This window comes from Neovison vison, chromosome 4 (assembly GCF_020171115.1).
Source record: "Neovison vison isolate M4711 chromosome 4, ASM_NN_V1, whole genome shotgun sequence".
Taxonomy (NCBI): Eukaryota; Metazoa; Chordata; class Mammalia; order Carnivora; family Mustelidae; genus Neogale; species Neogale vison.
In genome coordinates this window covers 229,568,159-229,587,261 of record NC_058094.1, presented here as the reverse complement: position 1 = coordinate 229,587,261, position 19,103 = coordinate 229,568,159, and the positions used below count along the sequence as shown (strand labels likewise).

Below are 19,103 nucleotides of genomic sequence, written 5' to 3'. Positions count from 1 at the left end.
AGTACAATGTTGAATAGAAGTAGTAAGAGCAGACATTCTTGATTTATTTCTCAATGATAGCAAGAAAGCATTCTGTCCTTAAACTGGTAATAGCAGTAGTGTTTTTTTGCCTTTTTTTTTTTTTGGTAGTTGCTTTTCACCAGGTTGAGGAAGTTTCCCTCTTTTCTCCTTTGCTGGAGTTTTTATTGGAACGGATGTTGGACTTTCTTAAATGCTTTTTCTGCATCTATTGACATAATCCTGTGGCTTTCTTTTTTAGACTTAATGTGCTGAATTACAGCACATTAATGAGTGATCCTTCCTTCCTTCCTTGCTTCCTTTCCTTTCCTTTCCTTCCTTCCTTCCTTCCTTTTCTTTCTTTTCTCCTTTCCTTTCCTTTTTTCTTTTCTATTTTTTCTTTTCTTCCTTCCTTTCTTCCTCCCTCCCTCTCTCCCTCCCTTCCTTCCTTCCTTTTCTTTCTTTCCTTTTTTAAAAAAATTAACATATAATGTATTATTTGCCCCAGGGGTACTGGTCTGTGAATCATCAGACTTACACATTTCACAGCACTCACCATAGCACATACCCAACCCAGTGTCCATAATCCAGCCCCCCTGTCCCTCCCCCACACCTCCCAGCAACTCTCAGTTTGTTTCATGAGATCAAGAGTTTCATGTTCATCTCCCTGCCGATCCCATCTTGTTTCATTTTTTCCTTCCCTACCCCCACAACCCCCTACCGTACCTCTCAAATTCCTCATATCAGGGAGATCATATGATAATTGTCTTTCACTGATTGACTTATTTTGCTTAGATGGTACCCTCTAGTTCCATCCACACCATTGCAAATGGCAAGATTTCATTTCTTTTGATGGCTGCATAGTATTCCATTGTGTATATATACCACATCTTCTTTATCCATTCATGTGTTGTTGGACACTTAGGTTCTTTCCATAGTTTGGCTATTGTGGACATGGCTGCTATAAACATTCGGGTGCACATGCCCCTTTGGATCACTACATTTGTATCTTTAGGGTAAATACCCAGTAGTGTGATTGCTGGGTCGTAGGATAGCTCCATTTTCAACTTTTTAGGAACCTCCGTACTGTTCTCCGGAGTGGCTGCACCAGCTTGCATTCCCACTAACAGTATAGGAGGGTTCCCCTTTCTCCGCATCCTTGCCAACATCTGTCGTTTCCTGACTTGTTAATTTTAGCCATTCTGACTGGTGTGAGGTGGTACCTCATTATGGTTTTGACTTGTATTTCCCTGATTCTGAGTGATGTTGAGAACTTATTCATGTGTCTATTGGCCATTTGGATGTCTTCTTTGCAGAAATGTCTGTTCATGTCTTTAGCCCGTTTCTTGATTGGATTATTTTTTCTTTGGGTGTTGAGTTTGATAAGTTCTTTATAGATTTTGGATACCAGCCCTTTATCTTATATGTTATTTGTGAATGTCTTCTCCCATTCTGTTGGTTGTCTTTTCGTTTTGTTGACTGTTTCCTTTGCTGTGCAAAAGCTTTTGATCTTGATGAAGTCCCAATAGTGCATTTTTGCCTTTGCTTCCCTTCCTTTGGTGATGTTTCTAGGAAGAAGTTGCTGTGGCTGAGGTCAAAGAGGTTGCTGCCTGTGTTCTTCTCAAGGATTCTGATGGATTCCTGTCTCACATTGAGGTCTTTCATCCATTTTGAGTCTATTTTTGTGTGTGGTATAAGGAAACGTTCCAGTTTTGTTCTGCATGTGGCTGTCCAATGTTCCCAACACCATTTGTTGAAGAGACTGTCTTTTTTCCACTGGACATCCATTCCTGCTTTGTTGAATATTAGTTGACCATAGAGTTAAGGATCCATATCTGGGCTCTCTATTCTGTTCCATTGATCTGTGTGTCTGTTTTTGTGCCAGTACCATACTGTATTTCAGCTTTGTAGTAGAGGTTGAAGTCTGGAATTGTGATGCCACCAACTTTGGCTTTCTTTTTCAACAGTCCTTTGGCTGTTTGGGGTCTTTTCTGGTTCCATATAAATTTTAGGATTTTTTGTTCCATTTCTTTGAAAAAAAATTGATTTTTTTCCCCAAAGATATTATATATTTATTTAACAGACAGTTCCTAGGACTATGGGATCATGACCCAAGCCAAAGGCAGAGGCCTTAACCCACTGAGCCACCCAGGTGCCCCAAATTGATGGTATTTTGATAGGGATTTCATTAAATGTGTAGATTGCTTTAGGTAGCATAGACATTTTCACAATATTTGTTCTTCCAATCCAGGAGCATGGAGCATTTTCCCGTTTCTTTATGTCGTCTTCAATTTCTTTCATGAGTACTTTATAGTTTTCTGAGTACAGATTCTCTCCCTCTTTGGTTAGATTTATTACTAGGTATCTTATAGTTTTGGGTGCAATTGTAAATGGGATTGATTCCTTAATTTCTCTTTCTTCTGTCTTGCTGTTGGTGAATAAAAATGCAACTGATTTCTGTGCATTGATTTAATATCCTGACACTTTACTGAATTTCTGTATGAGTTATAGCAGTTTTGGAGTGGAGTCTTTTGGGTTTTCCACATAAAGTATGATATTATCTGCAAACTGTGAGAGTTTGACTTCTTCTTTGCTGGTTCAGATGCCTTTAATTTCTTGTTGTTCTCTGATTGCTGAGGCCAGGACTTCTAGTGCTATGTTAAATAGCAATGCTGATGGTGGAAAGCCCTGCCGTGTTCCTGACCTTAGGGGAAAAGCTCTCAGTTTTTCCCCATTGAGAATGATATTCATTGTGGGTTTCTCATAGATGGCTTTGATGATATTGAGGTACATACCCTTTATGCCTACACTTTGAAGAGTTTGATCAAGAAGGGATGCTATACTTTCTCAAATGCTTTTTCAGCATCTATTGACAATATCATATGGTTCTAGTTCTTTCTTTTATTAATGTATTGTATCATATTGATTGATTTGCAGATGTTGAACCAACCTTGAGGCCCAGGAATAAATCCCACTTGGTCATGGTGAATAATCCTTTTAATGTACTGTTGGATCCTATTGGCTAATATTTTGATGACAATTTTTGCATTCCTTATTCATCAAGAATATTGGTCTGTACTTCTCCTTTTTGGTGGGGTCTTTGTCTGGTTTTGGAATCAAGGTAATGCTGGCCTCACAAAATGAGTTTGGAAGTTTCCCTTCTATTTCTATTTTTTGAAACAATTTCAGGTGAATAGGTATTAATTCTGCTTTAAATGTTTGGTAGAATTCCCCTGGGAAGCTGTCTGGCCCTGGACTCTTGTTTGTTGGGACATTTTTGATGACTGCTTCAATCTCCTTAGTGGTTATGTGTCTGTTCAGGTTTTCTATTTCTTCCTGGTTCAATTTTGGTAGTTTATGTGTCTCTAGGAATGCATCCATTTCTTCCAGATTGTCAAATTTACTGGTGTATAGGTGCTCATAATATGTTCTTATAATTGTTTTGTATTTCTTTGGTGATGGTTTTGATCTCTCCTCTTTCATTCATGGTTTTATGTATTTGTGACCTTTCTCTTTTCTTTTTGATAAGTCTGGCCAGGGGTTTATCAATCTTATTAATTCTTTCAAAGAACCAGCTTCTAGTTTCATTGATTTGTTTTTCTGTTGTTTTGGTTTCTTTTTCATTGATTTCTGCTCTGATCTTTATTTATCTCTTCTCCTGTTGGGTTTAGGCTTTCTTTGCTATTCTGTCTCCAGTTCCCTTAGGTGTAGGGTTAGGTTGTGTACTTGAGACCTTTCTTGTTTCTTAAGAAAGTCTTGTATTGCTATTTTTTTTTTCCCTCTCTGGACCACTGTTGCTGTATCCCAAAGATTTTGAACATTTTTTTCATTTTCATTTGAGTCCATGAATGTTTAAAATTCTTCTTTAATTTCCTGGTTGACCCATTCATTCTTTAGTAGGATGCTGTTTGGCCTCCATGTATTTGAGTTCTTTCCAACTTTCCTCTTGTGATTGAATTCTGGTTTCAGAGCATTGTGGTCTGAAAATATGCAGGGAATGATCTCAGTCTCGTGGAACTGGTTGAGACCCGATTTGTGACTCAGGACGTGATCTATTCTGGAGAATATTCCATGTGCACTAGAGAAAAATATGTATTCTGTTCCATTGGGATGGAATGTTCTGAATGGGATGGAGATATATAATAGACTGGTGAATAGAACAGAGCCATACACTTGATTTTTGGGTGTATTCTGGTCTTCTAGAAGAAACTACCTTCCAAATTTTAAAGAAAGAAAAACATATATATGCAAAAATAAGGGTAAACACAATGAAGGGGTGGAATATGACCGTAACGATGAAAATTTAAAAAGATTCTAAAAAAGGAATTGATAAAATAAGAAGTTGGTTGAAAAAAAAAAAGGAACGAATGTGATCAGGCTGGAGACTAGAACCATGTGCTGGATTTAGGGTGTATTTTGATCTATTAGAAGAAATTGTGTCTCAAAATTTTAAAGAAAAAAAATCTATATGTATACAAAAAAATAAGGTTAACTATAATGAAGGGATAAAATATGACTATAACAATGAAAATTTTAAAAGATTCTTTAAATAAGGTATTGATAATAAAATAGTTAAGAAACATTAAAATAAGAAAGAGGAAAAAATTTAAAAAATAGACCAGGTAAAAGATAAAATTTTTAAAAAATTTAACTTTGAAAGACTAAAGGATCATGGGGAAAAAGCCCTGAATTCTATGTGTTGCTTCCCCTAGCTCTGGAGTTCTGCAGTTCTTTTTGATCAGTGACTTGGTCTTGGCTGGATGTTCTTGCTGATCTTCTGGGGAAGGGGCCTGTGGTAGTGATTCTCAAATGTCTTTGCGCGAGGCGGAATTGCACCGCCCTTGCCAGAGGCCAGGCTAAACAATCTGCTTGGATTCATGCTGGGGAGTTTTTGTTCCCTGGGCGCTTTCCGTAGAGCTTTGGAGGATGAGAATGAGAATGGCGGCCTCCCAATCTCTGGCTTGTAGGAGCCGAAAGCTCAGGGCCCCACTCCTCAGTGCGCCCTCAGAGAGAAGCGGTCAATCCCTCCCATCTCCCTGGTCTCCTGCCGCACTCCATGCTCACACAGCCTGTGACCGAACATTCCTGTCTCTGGCTCACAGACCTGTTTGGAGTCTCCAAACCTAGCAGATTCCTGCAGCGTGCTCCCATGCCACTCCTCCTGGAGGAGGAAGGTGAGTCTCCCCGGATCTGCCACTAGTGGGGACCCTGTTTGAAGAACAGTGGCCCGAGTGTGCCTTGGATTACAGTTTAAGGTAACCGTGAGCTGAGAGCCCACTCCTCAGCTTTGTCTCTGTAGTCAGCTTCCCCACTCTGATTCCTGGGAGCTCTGCCACATTCAGACACCCCTGGTCTTCCTGTCACCCTGAGAGACCTGAGACCACACTGTTCCTGCAAGGGCTCCACCCCCCCATATAGCCTCTGGAGTAACATGCCTCCATGGAGCAGACTTCTAAAAGTTCCGATTTTGTGCTCTGCTGCTCTCTCACTTGCTGGGAGCCGGTCCCTCCCCCCTTAATCTATCTTCCCATCTCTTTGGATTCATTTCTCCGCATGTCCTACCTTCCCGAAAGTGGTTGATTTTCTGTTCCTAGAATAGCTGCTCTTCTTCTCTTTGATCTCCTGTTGAGTTTGTAGGTGTTCAGAATGGTTTGATAACTATCTAGCCGCACTTCTGGGACCTGATGATATTTCAGTCTCCTACTCCTCTGCCATCTTGCTTTCAAGTCATTCTTGATTATTAAGCCAATCTTGCATTCCTGGGATACCTCCACTTGGTCATGCCATAGTATCTTTTGTGTGTGTGTGTGTGTGTGTGTGTGTTTAGTGTACTAAAATTTTGTTTAGGATTTTTGTATCTGTATTTATGAGTGCACAAATCTATAGTTCCTTTTTCTTTTTTCTTTTTTAAGATTTTATTTATTTATTTGACAGAGAGAGAAATCACAAGTAGGCAGAGAGGAGGCAGGCAGAGAGAGTGGGGGAAGCAAGCTCCCAGCTGAGCAGAGAGCCTGATGCAGGGCTTGATCCCAGGACCCTGAGATCATGACCTGAGCCAAAGGCAGAGGCTTTAACCCACTGAGCCATCCAGGCACTCCTGTAGTTCCTTTTTCTTGTTAATGACTTTTTTCAGACTTCGATTATGTGAGTAATGCTATCTTGATTGAAAGTATCCAGAGGTGTTTCCTCCTCTTCAGTTTGCTGGATGAATGCTATACACTAAATGTTTGTGTCAGGCCCCCCCACCAATTTGTATGTTGAAACTTAATTCCCAGTGTGATTGTATTAGGAGGATAGTGCCTGTAGGAAATGATAGGTCACCTTCATCGATGGGATTAGTGCCCTTATGGAAGAGGCCCCAGAGAGCTCTCTTGTCCTTTTCTGCCATGTGAAGTTACAGTGAAAAGACAGCTGTCTGTGAACCTGGGAGTGGACCCTCACCAGACATTATGTCTGCTGGAGCCTTGATGTTGGACTTCTAGCCTGCAGAACTGTGGAAAAAAAAATGTCTGTTGTTTATAAGCCACCCAGTCTATAATATTCTGTTACAGCAGCCCTAATGGACTAAGGCAGTGAGTTTTTATAGAATTGGGTTTTTTTGTTTTTCCCCTTCAGTTGATAGAGTTCATCAGTGAAGCCTTCTGGGCCTGGAATTTACTTTGTGGAAGGGTTTTAACAACAAATTCAATTTATTTTATAGATAGAGGACTACTCAGCCTATTCATTTCTTTTTGAGTGAGTTTGTTTATGTTTTTTAAGGAGTTTGTTTATTTCATCTGCTTGTCAAGTTTTTTGGCATAAAGTTCCTTTGTTATCCCTTTAGTATGGATATATCAGTGCCCTGCAGTGTTAATTACCTACCCATAGCTGATACTGGTAATTTGTGTCTTTTTTTTTTTCTTTAATAGTATTGCTAGAGGTATATTGATTTTTTTTAAGGTTTATTTTATACGGACTGTGTGCATGAGTTGGGAGAGGGGCAAAGGAAGAGGGCGAGGGAGCATCTCAAGCAGACTCCCCACTAAGCTCAGAGCCCAATACAGGCCTTGATCCCACGACCCTGAGATCAAGACCTGAGCTGAAATCAAGATTCAGATGCTTAACTGACTGAGCCACCCAGGTGCTCCAGTCTTCTTGTTTTGTCAGAGAACATTTAACTTACAAATTTGTCTTGTATGACAAGATGTGTGTGTTCTTTTTGGTAATCTTCCACTAAAGCGGTGGATATCGTGTCAGCCATTTTGTGAGATGCCAGCACATATGGTTTATTGATAAAGTTACTTTAATGATTGCTTCAGTATGTCAAGCTCTATAAACTCTCAATTTCTTCTTGCTAGTAAGGAACAGGAATATATTTGCTAGAAATCAGAGTCAAGTCCGGGGGGTTAGTGAAGGTAAATTCTCGTGAATCATATTGTTGGTGGAGTAACCAGCTCTTTCCTGAAATAAGGTTTTGCACCTTGGTTCTTGATAGGTATGAATAGAAAAAGATCTATATTCAAGGAATTATGCATAAAGCATTTTCTACTGCATCATAGTGCATTTTTTTTGTTTTTGTTTTTTCGTTTTTGTTTTTTCATAGTGCATTTTATTCACAGATAATATGGCCTATGCGTAGCCACTGCTTAACTAACTAGGCTTTTCACCTTGTATATGTTTTACTTATCTTTTAAAGAAATGACTTCAGGTTGGGAGTGAGCATTCAGTATTTGACAAGGAGAGTTAAATAATAGCATTTGATAATTGAATTTTTTTTTAAAGATTTTATTTATTTATTTGACAGAGAGAGATCACAAGTAGACAGAGAGGCAGGCAGAGAGAGAGGAAGGGAAGCAGGCCCCCTGCTGAGCAGAGAGCCCGATGCGGGACTCGATCCCAGGACCCTGAGATCATGACCTGAGCTGAAGGCAGCGGCTTAACCCACTGAGCCACCCAGGCGCCCAATAATTGAATTTTTTTAGTTAATAGTATTTTAAAATGTGCTGCCTTAATACCCTTTTATATACCTTCAGAAATAGAGATTTTGAAGTATTATACATTTATACCGTAAGTGTTGTTAAAATTTTAAGTATTGTTACTTTTTCTTAAGTGTTGGTGCTTTTAACAAAAAAGTACATTTTACAGTTTATTGCTCTGACCTCAACCTCTCAGAGGGAAGTTTAGGGAAGTGATTGTTTCAAGTTTCTTGCTGTTCAGTCTTACAGAAGATTTTCATAATCGAAGACCTGCATGTGTCGTCCAGAGTGACCTTTTAATCAGACAATGTTCGTTAGATATTTAAATTCAGTTTGAAACAATAGCATCTTTAGAACTAATCTAATACTTTGTTTAGTGCTTTGATGCACTGTAGCAATAGGCTCCTGGGTTTCTGTCTGTGAGGTCAACCTGAGATGTCCTGGGGACCAAACGTATAACGTTTGGTTATATTCCCCCTTGGTCCTGCTGTGGAGTGCCATAAAGCGCTGCTCACTTCCTGCATGGGAGATTCGGGAACCGGGAAGGGAGTGCCTCTTAATTTAACCCAGTCTGAAGGATTCCCTCATTTTGGTAAAAGGTGGCTTAAGGTAGAAGGGGATTCAGTGGTCCTTCCCCAGCTTCTCACAGTAGTCATTTGTGGAGCCGGGCCTGCCTCTTCTCATGGGACATCATAAATTTTCACTGAGATTCCTGAAAGAGCTCGTGCAGCTGCTCAGCAGACACTAGTGGGGGCTCATTCTGGGGGCTCCCTGGCATAGGCCTGGCTAGGTGCCAGCTCATCACCTCCCTAGAAGTGGGCTGGGGTCTCCCTCTCCTGACCCCAAGCAGGACCTGAGGCTGGCTGCATGGTGCCACCCGCTGCTTCGAGCTTTCCAGAGACTTGCTTTCTCTGGGGTATGGTTTTGTTGCCTTGGTGGTGTCCAGGTTCCCCACCCTCACCTTGTCCCTCAGTTAACCATGGACTCTGGCCCTCCTTTTGTCCCACATATGCAATGACTTCCATTTTACTTTTGTAGTTTAACTCTTTGTATCACATGAAGTTTAGTCGTGTATATGGACACAGGCTTGGGAGGATGGGTCCTGCGTCCTTCACTGTAACATGTTTTACTCACAAATAAAACTCTTTAAGCAGTTAAAAAAAAAAAAAAGGACACGTGGGTGGCTGAGTTGGTTAAGACGAGGAGACTACTCTCTGTGTTGGGTTTCATTTGAAGTCTTGACCTTGACTTTCAGGATTCCAAGCTGAATCCACTAAGAAGTCCTAGTGCGAGCACTTCCCATTGTTCTTAACAGACCTTCCAATGTCCCTGTGCTAAGTGCGCCGTTCTCCTCACTGTGCTCTGTGTGGAACTTCTGTCCCAGTGTGGTATGGTGGCTGGGTTCGGGCTGGCAGCTGCGTTACCAGTTAGCGTGTGCCAGTTACCAGTGCCCTCCAAAGTGGTTTGTCCCCCAGCATTCACAGAGTAGGTCACTGGGCTATGTGAAGAAACCGTGAGAACTTCTATTTACTTTTATTGTTCTTACTTTTTTAAAAGTCTGTCCTTTGTGTATAATGTAAAAGCCAGTACATACATAGTTTTAAAATAATTAAATACACATATATTGCATATATGTGTTCTAATTTTGCTAATATGTGTGTTTATGTGTGTTAATTATATGTGTGCTAATTTTGCTAATAGTGGTATATGATTAAAATGTCTTGAGACCATGTAAGACTTTTCTGGAGCTTCTAGACAAGGGTTTTTATTTAGTGATCCAGCAGTTTTCTCTATAAATCAGCTTCATCATATGCAAACTTTTGTGTGTGTGTCTGTGTGTGTGTGCATCTCTTGTTTTTCTTGTGAAAAGATCTATGGCCCTCACCAGATTGTCAAAGGAGTCTTTGATCCTAAAGATCAAATAAACTACTTATCTGGGATCCTTGGGCTGAAATCACTGAAATTTGTTTTGGAAGGACTGCATCCTGGCTATAGATAACTTCCTAGGTTAAATTAAATGGTACTTTGTTTGAAAACTACAGTGCGTAATTAGATCTGTATTCCTTTTGACAAAGTAAATTTTTTTGTTGATTTTTTTTTTGAAGATTTTATTTGTTTGAGAGATAGCACGGGGCAGGGGGCAGAGAGAGGCAGCCTCCCCACTGAGCAGGGAGCCTGATGTGGCCTCATGGGGCTCGATCCCAGGACCCTGAGATCATGACCTAAGCCGAAGGCAGACGCTTCTCCGACTGAGCCACCCCGGTGCCCCAGACAAAGTGACCTTTTATTAAGGCTTTTATTTGAGAAACTGCAGCCGAGCTTGTTGTCATGACTTACGATTTGTGGTCTATGTGGCATATTCTCCTGGGGTCTGGGTCCCTTCACCTTCCTTAAAAAGATATTTTATTGTATGTTTTCATTAATCTTCTCTTTAAAATATTATGGTAACTATTGTCTCTCAAGTTAAAATACATTGGCCCTGTGTAAATGTGGCCAGAAGAATTACTTTTTAGGACACGTGGGTGACTGAGTTGGTTAAGCCTCTGCCTTCAGCTCATGTCATGATCCCAGGGTCCTGGGATCGAGTTCCACATCGAGCTCTCTGCTCAGCAGGGGGCCTGCTTCTCCTTCTGCCTGCTGCTGTCCCTCCTTGTGCTCTCTCTTTCTCTGACAAATAAAATCTTAAAAAAAAAATTAAAAAGGAACTAGCTCTTGAAACCTACTATTGTGATGCTTTTGGGTATGAAGGTTATTCTGTTGTCTGTATGCACTGCTTTTGTGGAGTCTGGCCCTATAGGGGTGATGGGATTGCTTTGGTGGGAATGAGAGCTGAGTTCAAAAGTCAGCTGATAGAGTGAAGTTGGGTTACTCTTGAAATCCTTAGACCACTCAAACAATAACGGGGTACAGGAGTTTGTTTATACCGTCCTTTATGTCTAAAATTGTACATGGCCCCAGATAACTCCAGTTTCTTCCCTGAAGCTTGTCCGCGGTCTCGGCATCTGTCACGTGACGAACCACCTGAATGCCATTACTTCTTTACCAGGGGTCCGAAGAGCTCTAACATTCACGTGTTCTTTCCAATAAATATTTGGCTTAGGGCACATTATTACTAAATAGAATGACTATTTGAATTATTCTTTTGAATAAAAAGACTTTTAAAAATATGTATAGGTGAATTTAAGTAACTTCACTGTATATATGAGAAAACTGCCTTTTCTAAATTTGCCATTTTACTCTTCAAGCCTGTGGTGTCCCGCTCAGGTTAATAATGCTTTTATCCCCACTGCCCCCCACCCCACCAACCCAGAAAGGAATCACCCTAGTTGTTGATTCGTTTATGTAGTAACTATTAAGACGTGGACAAGCTTTGCTCCGGGCATTAGGATTATAGGGGTGAAAAAAAACAAAGTCCCTTTTCTCATAGAACTTACATACTAGTGGGAAAGTCGGCAAAAAATAAACCAGAAAGGAAAAGAAGTATTTCAAGTAGCATGTGTTACAAAGATGTGTAATTAGGATAGACGACCATGGAGGGTCCAGCAGTTTCATGCGGAGGAAACAGGTGCCCTTTCTAAGGAGGATGTTTGACCTGGGAGCTGCGCGGAGAGAGGGACCTCGCAGCAGAGAGGTGGGGGCCAGGAGGGTGTGTCCAGTGTCGTCTCCTCCCTCAGGTCCCTTGTTTCCTTTTCCAGCTGAGCACGCTGTGCCCTTCTCTCCGTGAGCGGCGCAGCAGATCTCCGGTCGATGTGAGTGGAGTGAGTGGCAAGGGACAGTCACTCCAGCCTCATCACTTCCAAGAGGCTGTGGCGTATGGAGAGAGTAGGTTAGGACCGGCTGGGTTTGTTCACAAGTTAACGATGACAAATTCTGACTGGGTTCCCACTAACAAATGAGAAAGTCCACGGAGTTTTATCTACTTGTACTTGATTGTGTAACGAATTTAAATATATTGTACCTGTTTTTATTAAGGGTTATTTTATTTATTTTTAACAGGAATCACTAGATTTGATCTACTTGGAGACTTTGGAAGGTTTAATTGGCTGGGAAATTTCTATATTGTATTATCCTACAATTTGCTTTTTGCTATTGTGACAACATTGTGTCTGGTCAGAAAATTCACCTCTGCTGTGCGAGAAGAACTTTTCAAGGCCCTAGGTAATCCCGAGGTTTATGGGTATTTTTCTCTCTTTCTACTAATTTTTAATTTTGTCATTTGGATTAATCTTCATCTGTTCATTTTTCCTACTATGTATAACCATAGAGATTCCATTTCTGACCCACTACTTACTGTTTATGTTCTCCTGTGAAATTACCTCATTAAGCCTCAGCTTTGTCATCTGTAAAATGGTGACAGTCTCTTCTCTCGAGGACTGTTTTGAATATTAACTGGAATGTTTATTTTAAGGGCCTGAGCAGATTCCTGGCACATCATATAAGCTCAGTAAAATCAGCTTTTTTATTATGATGGTGGTGGTCGAGGCGAGGTGAAGCTGATAATGGGCTGGAGACTTCATTTTTGGTAGTGAAACCGCTTACCACTTTTTAGTTACAGATTTCTTTTGATTACGTGGACTTTATAGGTATCAGGCTGATCCATAATTCTCCGCAGTAAGCCGAGTAACTCGGGATAAAAATAATAATATTCTTGTCGTTAATAGGAGGGGGGCTTTCATTATCATGTATTCCATAAGTCACATGCATTGTGATAGTCTTAAAAAAACTTTCAGTTTGGCTAAGATATAAAGGGTATAAATGTAACTTATAAATGAGCTTTTCATGCCCACATCAACATTAGCACTGAACATTTTATATGTTTTTATTTTATTTTATATTTTTTATTAGTTTTATTTTACATTGTAGGAATACCAGGGCAATATAAGCTATCTTGCTATATAAACCCTCTTGGGTTTGGAGTAATTTTAGAATAATAGAAGGGAAAGGCAGTGATTTATTATAGAAAATCCTGACATTAGGTCATTTACCTAACATGACATCATTTGAACGCTTAGGCTTTGTATTCCATTGTGGCTTTTAGCTATTGCAAAAGGCTACATAGTGATTGATTCATTAAGGTCCCCATAACTTCAACCTTCTGAGCAACAATAGAGCTTCGCACCCCACCAAGTTCTTCCAACTCTGTGATTGAAGGGATGACCTTTGGGAAGGAAAAAGATGTCAGATTCTCTATTCATCCATATTTGACTAAATTCTCCCCGAGAGCAGACGGCTGGTACAGCACTGCCTGCAAGTGGAGTGACAGCTCATTTCAGCTGAAGCAGCGGGTACTTTATGGACTTTCAGGCCTCGCTTGCAGAACGCTGGCCGGGTTAAAAGCCGCAGGGTGAGGCGGGAATCAGCAGCTCTCTGAACCAAATGTCTAAAGTTAGAACTTCATGTTTAAGGCCACGGTAGCATCAGTGAGATGAGTTAGCGGTGCGTCGGATGACTTCCCCACCCGGTCACCAACATGGACAGTTGTAGGTGAAGCGCAGTGAGTTTGGTTTTGAGTTAAGTATTCTGGATCTCTTCTTTTGAAGGAAGTCTTTATTAATATAGTGAAATTTCGGTCAACCTAAGGTGAGGTCGCGTATGTTGTGTTGGCTCTTTGACCATAACAGGCAGTAGAATTATCAAGACTTGTGTAAAACTAATAGATAGATTTGCTTTTTTTGCCCAAGTGTTTTCTGTTACTCTTCGGAATGCTTGAGGGAAGAAATGCATTATACATAGAAAAAGATCCTCATTAAGTATATGTAATAGTGTGTGATCTGAGATCTTAACTCTGATTTCATTGGGAATCATAATTTGATTACAAAATTTAACCCATCTCCCCCCATCCCTTTGTTTTGTAGTCCTTCCTGCTGCTTCTGTGTCCACTGAGAAGGATAGTACTTGTCTCCGGGCTTCTGGTGCACAGTAGCTAAAAACCTGCTCATGGGGGAGGCAGTTGCTTCTGCAGAGAGAGACATGACAGTTTTGTTTTGTTTTTTAAGATGTGGACCCTGTGCTGCACCCAAGTTTTGGAAGTAATCATGGAAATAATCTATCCTCCAGGGGGATTCCTTTTCACTTCGAGCATTGCTTACCCCACTGCTGCTGTCTCCACTGCCTTCCTTTTCTAACAGACCCTGTTTAAAGGCGTGTCCCCACACCCAGCAGCCAGGGGTTCCTGTTGTCACTCAGTGGTCTGGCCATTCCCGGGGCCAGAACTGTTGCTTGGATTGGATTGCTTTCTTTCTTCCTTCCCATTCATCCATCATAGACAGGGTCAGTTTTACCTTTTCTTTCATTAAGATATGCAGGTGGTAGAAACTTCAAAATTCAGAGTGCTGTGTTGACTTAAGAGCAGTATAAAATTGCTTAACAGCCAGGTAGACAGATTTCTAGAATCTTAGGGGAATCGAATCTTGTCCAAGTGTGTTTTTGATGTGTCACAAAGGCTGAGCCTCATAAAAATGTTTGCTCACCATCTTTTCCATAGATGAGCTGGTTATGTATTCTCGAACGTCGTCGTTGCTTCCTCTGATTAGTAAGTGCTGAGAGCTTTGGTGCCGCATAAACTCTTACATTTCCTTCTACCTGTTTTCCCTGTTGAGTTGCACAGTATTGTTGTATATATCAGGCATGTTATGTAAATGACTGGTGGATGATACAGAGGGAAACTAATGTAACTTTTAAAGATAGTGATAATGTTTTTATTCTGTGAAGGATCTTTGAATAATGAAACATTTATGTTCCATTTATTCTTTTGCCATTTCTTCTCCTTTTCTTTATGCCATGTTTTCCACTGTTTCTCCTCTTAATTACATGCTTCATACTTTGGTGGGTCTTTCTGTATGTCTTCCTGTATGTATACTTGCTTGTGTGTATTTTAAAACAAAAGTGGGATCATACTTGCCTCATGTTAGTTCCCCTGGGAAGCACACTTTGGGGCTGGGACAAACTTGGAGGAGCAGGTGTATGAGAGGGTGCTCTTGGGATTGGTCTGGAGGGCAGGAGGTGGAGAAGGAACTCACTGTGCAGAGAGAAGAAACCAGTAACTTCCCTGGGCCCCAGAGCTGCAGAGCTGAGGAGAAGGCATGGCTTCCTGGGAGACAACTGTTCTCTGCTTAGGCCCCAGGAAGCCTCCAGTGGGGACAAGAGATCTTTCACCCTACGGGGGTCTGGCCAGCACATCACAGCTTTCTCAGCAACCCTTGACACTCCGCCTCGTTAGCCCTCTGCCCACCTACGCCACAGTACATCATTTCTCACCATTTTCTTAATTTTTCTGCAGGGCTTCATAAGCTCCACTTATCAGATACTTCAAGGGATTCAGAAACATCAAAGCCGTCTGCAAACGGGCATCACAAAGCACTGTGAGACACGCAGCAGCTCTCTGCCATCAAGGACCCGGGAGCCCCACACTCCCGACATCCCCGCCGGTCCGAAATGACACGCACTGACTGCGCTTCACATTTAGGGCCGGGGCCTGGCAGCACCGTTTCTTCCGTAACCTCCTGAGAACTTGGTAGCCGCAAGCCTTCTCCTTTAGCTGTGTGAAGGACCCCACAGTTTCCAGCCAGGCGCAGCTCCGTAGGGCAGCACATTCTTCTGTGGACACATTTGCTTGCAGCAGTTGATAACAATCACCCATATGGGAATATTAGGAAAGGCAAACTTGGGGGCTTTCTAAGAATTCAGTTCAATCCCGTTATATATTTTATTCAAAATGGAGAAGGCATCATGAAAGGCATCCTTGGTATTTGGATGTGAAGCGAAGGCCCCGCAGAAAAGCAGGTTTCCGGACGCCGTCATTGCAGTGGGTGCATGGGGCGGTAGTGCGCGAAGCTGCTGTTCACTTCCTTAAAGAAAAAGACAAACGCGTAGTTCTGGTTTATATTTCAGAATGATATCGATTGGACTTTGAGTTGAGGGGAAAATAAGAAATTCTTTTGAAAACCTGATCCGTGGTAGAACAGCATGGGAAACCTTCCACTGTACGGAGTGTGGTCGGAGTGTGGTCAGCTACGTAGGAAGTTCTCTGTGATCATAGTTCTCTGACATCTTATGTGTAAGAATTCAGTATTACCTCTCGTAACACAGTTGCCGGTGTCGAATACACTTGTAACTTAGATTTTGCCTTATAGGCTATATGTACACTCAATTTTTTTAAGCTTTTTTTCTAAAGTCTCTCAGTTCCTTGTTCTCCTGTGTCCATTATGAAACTACAAATGCTCTGTGGTAGAAACCCCTTCTGTCAACACATTCTTCAGGCCTGGGCTCCTTTTGTATATGCCGGTTTAAACCTCAGACTCACTAAAGTTACCAGTTTGACACCCAGGGGCACAGTATCAGCATTCATGATGTACGAATAGTTTTTCAGTGTTTCATGATCTGATAATCACTCAGTTACTAAGTTGTAAATAATTCTGGGGATGGCTTCTTGACGTTAAGTCCACGGAATAAAAACTGTAAAATTGTACTCTGTGTTACCATCCATCCCCTCGGATAGAGTACTGGAGACTGTGCATGCAGAAATAAGAGATGAGCCCCTTTACACACACTTCGTAGTTACGCAGTCTCTGTAAATGCGTATGTTCACATGCACTAAGTGTATGGCAACAGATTGTCTGTGTTCAGACAAAAGTAAAAGAACATTTTTCTCAAATTGTTGAGTTTAAAGGGGGTTTTTTGGGAGAAATTTATGAAAATCAGGCTGTATATACTTGACATAAAAAATTTCCACTTAGAGCCAAAATAATAAGAAAATTTTATCTGTGTATTCCTAAGTTCCATTGTGTACACCTCTCCTTTATTTACACCTCTGCATTTCCTTCTGAGCTTCTCTGCTCATTAAAATACAGTCCAGTTTAAAATAAAAGAACGTTTTGTGATTCTAAACAACACTCCGTAAATTGGTAAATCTCTCCACATAGGATCTGCATACTGAGAAAATTAATAGAAGTTGGCCATTTCCTAATTTCACTGGTAGTTACACCTACTTAAACATTAATTGCAGGCTGTGTTTTTTCTGAAACTTGCTTGCAATCCATATTTTGAGCAAACTAGGTCAAGGGGAGAAGAAAAAGAAAGTTCTTTACATAAAAGAACCTCACTTTAACTTACACTAGTTTCTGGGCACATCCATAGGAAGTTTTTGGGTATTTGTAAGATGTCTGAAAATTTCTGAGTAAAATATTAAACTTTTCAATGTCTGTATCCATTCTTTGTTCATTTGAAAGTTTCTTTCCAGTGGAAAACTTAGGCCAGGTTTGGATTAGTGGACAGGGGAATGTATTATAAATTCCTACAGCTGTTACTGGGGACATCCTCATTGCTTTTGAGACAGGAGACAGCTCACATGGAAGGACCGTTGGAATCTTGGGTCTCAGATGCCTTCTGTGGGGACGAGTGCAGGTGGTTACGTACTGTTTGCTGCGTGAGTACAGCAGCTTGGGGTTCCACAAAGAGTTTATTCCTGGTTACGTACCCAGGAGTCTTCCTCTTGAGTGAGAGACTTAGTCTGAACACAGATGCTTCCCTTGGACACACGGGAGGCTGCATGAGGCCATGACGGAAATGGGCGGCTAAGCACTGGGAGTCTGGAAAGCACAGGTGCACCTCAGGCCTTTCATTCCTTGTAGTTGTGCTGGCAAAGGAGGAGGCAGGTGGCCTGATGCCGGAGTGCCCTGTGCCCGCGGTGAGAGCGGCCCTGGGGATAGCCCCGGAGTTCTCATTGGGCGTGGGGCATCTCGGTGACTGTGTGAAGTAGACGCTCTGTTGACTCTTTCTCACTTTAGGATCCACTTTAAGGGGCGTTAGACACTGTAGTTAAACAGTTTCTGGGGGCGACTTACCAACTCTAAATATTCCTTGGTTCTGCAATACTCATTTTGAAATTCTAAGTTTTATGGATGATAACATTTGTAATTTTTACTGACTTTTCCAAGATATTTCTTAGATTCAGTATTTACTTAGCTTTACATATATTCTTTATAAAAACAGACCTGCTCTAAAAGAAGAGACTGTGTAAAAATTGCACACCCATGCACACGCACACATGCGCACACGCACGCTAGCTGCTTCAGGCCACGCCGTGACTTCGGTTGATCACTGGATGAGAATGAAGTCTTCTGCATGGTTTGACTCTTGCATGTGTTCGAGGAGTGTCCCTGTTCTCAGGGGCTTGGACATCAGCCTTGCCTTGCTGGAGCATAATAGACTGTGCACCCATAACCACTTAAGCTGCCCACAGCACAAGCTCACGTCCTTTGAAAACCCTATGTGGTTTTCTTTGTTAGCACAGTATTTAATGTATAAAGGCAGAGTTCTTAAAATAATTTTTTTTAAATAGAAGTATATATGCAGTATTGGCTTAAAAAACTGGTATGTTACTTTTAAAGTAATCTTTAGATACACTGGTATATTACTTTTGTTTACAGAGTGTTCTGTTTACAAATTATCTGTTGGCCTTGTTTGTTTCTATGAGATTCTTTTAGTGTGACTTTAAATGTCTTAGAAATTAAAATTTTACAAAAAGTGATTTCATGTTTTGGTTTAAAAGCATTCAAATGTGTTTTTGTTTTTGTTTTAAATCTTAAATACTATCGTGGCTAAAACTTAAGGGTGTATGTACGTTACTTCCATGTCAGTTTTATAAAGGGCAGTAATGGTTCTGGTGAGATGTTGGACTGAGGAAGAAATGAACGTTTTCTCTCTCTTTTTGTTGTGGAGTTATTGGTAGATGAATTTCTTCCAACCATTTGCAGCTAAAATGTAGCATCAGCAATTGAAAACACGTATGTCATGTAATTCTTTGAGTTACTTAGAAGTATTTGATTCTTCTAATCTTTTCCATAAAAGGAATGAGCCACGCCTGCGTGGTTGGGTCTGGCAGCTTAATCCAGAGCTCACAGAAGAGTAAATGGCATCGGCATCTGCTGAATTCAGAGAGACAGAAGCCTTTGCAGCAATGGCTCTCCAGCTTTCTGACCACAGGAAGAAATACTTTTTGCATTGTAACACACACACACACACACACACACACACACTTCTATATATGTAAACAAATATTTAACAAAGTAGTACCTACTTTTACTGTATGTAAACTGCTGGCATTTTCTGTTCTATTTTTTAGAATACTAGACACAAACCACACTAATACTA

At 41.0% G+C, this 19,103-nt stretch overlaps 1 protein-coding gene across 4 annotated transcripts in view; it reads left to right on the top strand.

Annotated features, from left to right (window-relative positions):
* The window catches only part of LMBR1 (limb development membrane protein 1), a 164,388-nt gene extending 145,908 nt beyond the window's left edge, over positions 1 to 18,480 (top strand). For 2 of the 4 annotated variants that reach the window (XM_044246917.1, XM_044246919.1), the window contains 2 exons: positions 11,949 to 12,110; positions 15,232 to 18,480. In XM_044246917.1, the coding sequence (XP_044102852.1) occupies positions 11,949 to 12,110; positions 15,232 to 15,317 (248 nt within the window). In that variant the 3' untranslated portion in view covers positions 15,318 to 18,480. The remainder of the gene's footprint in view (positions 1 to 11,948; positions 12,111 to 15,231) is intronic. The other 2 variants (XM_044246920.1, XM_044246918.1) reach the window with 1 other exon arrangement.
* Positions 18,481 to 19,103: the final 623 nt, after the last annotated feature.